Source organism: Myodes glareolus, chromosome 1, assembly GCF_982192425.1.
Source record: "Myodes glareolus chromosome 1, mMyoGla1.1, whole genome shotgun sequence".
NCBI lineage: Eukaryota > Metazoa > Chordata > Mammalia > Rodentia > Cricetidae > Myodes > Myodes glareolus.
In genome coordinates, this window is record NC_142026.1 from 15,198,975 (window position 1) to 15,203,008 (window position 4,034).

The window sequence follows — 4,034 nt, forward strand, 5'->3', positions numbered from 1 at the left end:
ACCGCTGCTCTAGGGTCTTGGGTTCAAGTGGGCCCTCTTCCTTACCTTACCCACAGCAACATTTCATAACCCCTAATTGTGACGAATTTGACTGTGTCCCAGATGAACTGCAACTTGGCCTGAGAGCGGATCCTAGGTTTTTACTATGGTCAGCATCTGGCCAAAGTATAACCTAGTGCGGTTAAGCAACGAGAGTCACAACGTTATGATTTAAACACTTAAAAGCAAGTCCCCTAAGACCTGTTTCCTCGCGAATAGAACGGAAGAAAAAAAATCACACCCGTTTCGTATAACTTTGGTGTATGTGCCAGCTAAGAAGGGTGAGCTTTCAGCTTGTGAACAACAGACGGGACACCAGCCTACCTAAACATCTCCCACCGCACCGCCAGGGGTCAGCGAATGAACCTTTAGAGCACAGAGTTCCGTTCCTAGAGAAGCCGTAGGCGTCACTTCCGCTCACGGTCTAAAACCGCGCCTGCGCATTGCGTCTCTTCCTCTCCGCGTTTGGTTTAGGTTCCGGCGACATGGTGAGTGTCTGCGTTCCTTCTTTGGAAGTCGCTATCCGTCCGCATCTGCCGTTCTCTCTGGTTTTCCACGCTCACCCGCCTGGGGCAGCCTGTGCTGTCCCCTGTGCTGTCGGCTGTCGGGGTCCTCGCCGCGTCCGAAGCCCTGGAGGCCGCGACTGGAAACCCCGGAGGCGTCTCTGCGGGTCTCGGCCCGGCTCGGCGGTGAATGCGCGCTGTGGAGCCCCGCTCGCCCCGTGCACGCTGCTCTTACGGGTTGGGGGAAAACTCGGCCCTAACAGGATCTGTGCGCAGCGGTGTGTGCATGCAGGGACTTATTTTCCCTCGCTAAATGTCGCTGTCATTTCCTCTGCCCACAGGCTAAACGCACCAAGAAGGTCGGGATCGTCGGGAAATACGGGACCCGTTATGGTGCCTCCCTCCGGAAAATGGTGAAGAAAATTGAAATCAGCCAGCACGCCAAGTACACGTGCTCCTTCTGTGGCAAGGTACGTTGGCCTCGGGAGGGGAGGATTACTTGTGACCCAAGGTGGTTTGTGAGCGGTGGGCCGGCATAAGATAGGGGGTTTGGGCTTAGTTTTTGCGAAACATTCCTCGTTTATGTGGAATAACCGAGTAATGAAGGATAATTGGTTCTGGAGAGGGAAACGGCGCAAACCTGAAGGATTCAGTGGGAAGTGACTGTTAATGCTCCTATACTATGCAATCTATCTAGTCTGCATCTAATGTCCTGCTTGGAGTCTTAGAATTTGGCTGCTTAACAGTTGACTTTTTAAAAATGCAAACAAACATAAGTTTGGGCTCTGAAAACTTTAGAGATTTATGTTTTCACATTTCATATCAAGACCTTTTAAATGTTTATAGACCAAGATGAAGAGACGAGCCGTCGGCATCTGGCACTGTGGTTCCTGCATGAAGACAGTGGCTGGCGGGGCCTGGACCTACAAGTGAGTGTGTTTCTTTGTGCTGTGGGGAAGTATGTGGACCACAGAGCCCATGCTCCAGGTCTGGCACGTACTGGGCTAGTTTTAACATTTATGAATGGAGAAGTAAATATGATTTAGGGTTCCTTTCAATTAAAGTTGGAAAGCTCTTAGGAGTGAAAGTTGGGATTTGATTTGTGTGTTGCTTTGAGTTGTACAGTCTCTGTGGGTCCATTATTTACATCCTTGTTTGCTCAACTTTGTCTGACAAGTTATTTCTATAAAATAGGTTTTGAATGAGATTGGTTGGTTTGGGATTGCAGAGAAAAATTTGAGGCTATTTGGGCTGCCGCACCTTTATCATTTGAAACAAGCTTTGAACACACTAAGTGGTGTGGCCCTGACAGGGCTGGATGGTGTTGCTGAGGGAGGTGAAGAAGCCTCCTGTCATTGGCTTGTCCTAGAGCTTAGCTGTGCTGGCCCTGAGGTCCCTAGAGTCTGGGTGGTGTGGTGTCCTGTGCTTCCAGCACACCTGTGGTGTGTGGCTAGCGCTGAGAAACTGAGTATGTGGGTTACAGTTTTTACTGAAGTCTTGGTGTTGAAATGATAGTGTGGGTTTAAGCAACTTGTTTAAAGCATGGCAAAATAAGCAAGAGTGCTCCAGCTGCTTGACTTGAGGGTGTGCGGCTTGAAGCTTTTGTCGTCTGCCTTTGCTATACTATCTTCAAAGGAAACTACCTTAAGATATTTATAAGAAGTCAGGTGTACAAGGACCTTAGGATTCTTTTTTTAAATTTTTATATTGATATTTATTGAGCTTTACATTTTTCTCTGCTCCCCTCCCTCCATCAACCCTTTCCCAAGGTCCCCATGCTCCCAATTTACTCAGAAGATCTTGTCTTTTTCTATTTCCCATGTAGATTAGATCTATGTAAGTCTCTCTTAGTGTCCTCATTGTTGACTAAGTTCTCTGGGTTTGTGGTTTGTAGGCTGGTTTTCTTTGCTTTATGTTTAAAAACCACCTATGATAGTTGTCTGTGTCTGGGTTACCTCACTCAAAATAATGTTTTCTAGCTCCATTTTCCTGCAAAATTCAAGCTGTTATTTTTTCCGCTGTATAGTACTCCTTTGTGTAAATGTACATTTTCCTTATCCATTCTTGGATAAAGGGCATTTAGGTTGTTTCCAGGTTCTGGCTATGACAAAGCTGCTATGAACATAGTTGAACACATGCCCTTGTGACATGATTGAGCATCCTTTGGATATATACACAAAAGTGGTATTACTGGGTCTTGAGGAAGGTTGTTTCCCAATTTTCTGAGAAATCACCACACTGACATCCAAAGGGGTTGAACCAGCTTGCATTCCCACCAGCGATGCAGAAGTGTTCCCTTTTCCCCACAACCTCTACAGCATAAGTTGTCATCAGTGTTTTTTTGATCTTGGCCATTCTTACAGGTGTAAGATGGAAGGAATCTCAGAGTTGTTTTGATTTGCATTTCTCTAATGACAAAGAATGTTGAACGTTTCCTTAAGTGTCTTTCAGCCATTTTAGATTCCTCTGTTGATTGGATTATGTGTTCTTCTGGTGACCAATTTGAGTTCTTTGTATATTTTCAGACCTCTGTCTGATGTGGGGTTAGTGAAGATCTTTTCCCATTCTGCAGGCTGTCATTTTGTCTTGTTGACCGTGTCCTTTGCTTTCAGGAGGTTCCATTTATTGTTGCTCTCAGTGTCTGTGCTGCTGGGGTTCTATTTAGGAAGTGGTTCCCTGTGCCAATGTGTTCAAGTGTACTTCCCAGGGCCTTGGGATTCTGCAAGTGCCTGAAGTCATCATTTTTAAGGTTTGCCGTCATGCCAGTGTGAATTCTGAGCACTAGTCCCTAGGTCTTGGAATTCACTACAACGTGGTATTGGTATAATTCTTTCCAGGAGAAAGTCAGACTTGTGTTTCACGTGTTAGCCTGCTTAATTGTGTTGGAACCTTTTCTTTACAGCACAACTTCTGCCGTCACAGTGAAGTCTGCCATCAGAAGACTGAAGGAGCTGAAGGACCAGTAGAAGTGCTACCGTTTGAGACTCAAAGCCTACTCAATAATGCACAGCCAACTAAATAAATGGGTTAATTTACATAACAGTTTTTGCCTTGTTTGTGGTTAATTATTTTGGCATATGCTACATTTTTTTTCCTGTTTGAAAAGAGATTTTTGCTGTTTGGAGACATTCTTTGTGACCCTGCCAGGTCCTCTCCTAGGTGCAAGTGTATACTGTCACCTCTGACTCAAGATGTTGCTGACTTTGTAAACATAAACTGGACAATTGTGTGCATGGCTTACTCCTTTGGGTGTTTGACTACACATTGTCAACAAACTGAAACAACTAGAATTTGGCAAATTTTCTGTTTTTACACAAGGGTTCGTAAGATTGACTTGAATGTAATGTAGATAGAAGAAACATGATAGTACATAGATAAGTCACAAAACTGAGGCTCCTCGGACAAATGTAGGATTTAATTTCCCTAGGATTAGTTTTATGCTTAGCTTTGGGGGGAGGTTGGGTTGTCCTGTTTCCCACCAAAGACAGGGTT

At 45.1% G+C, this 4,034-nt stretch overlaps 1 protein-coding gene across 1 annotated transcript; it reads left to right on the forward strand.

Annotated features, from left to right (window-relative positions):
- The first annotated feature begins 383 nt into the window (after positions 1 to 383).
- Rpl37a (ribosomal protein L37a) lies at positions 384 to 3,584 on the forward strand. The gene is made up of 4 exons (XM_087904048.1): positions 384 to 527; positions 884 to 1,012; positions 1,389 to 1,471; positions 3,445 to 3,584. Exons 1-4 carry the CDS (start codon positions 525 to 527, stop codon positions 3,506 to 3,508), a joined length of 279 nt encoding a protein of 92 aa, XP_087760174.1. The 5' UTR covers positions 384 to 524; the 3' UTR covers positions 3,509 to 3,584.
- Positions 3,585 to 4,034: the final 450 nt, after the last annotated feature.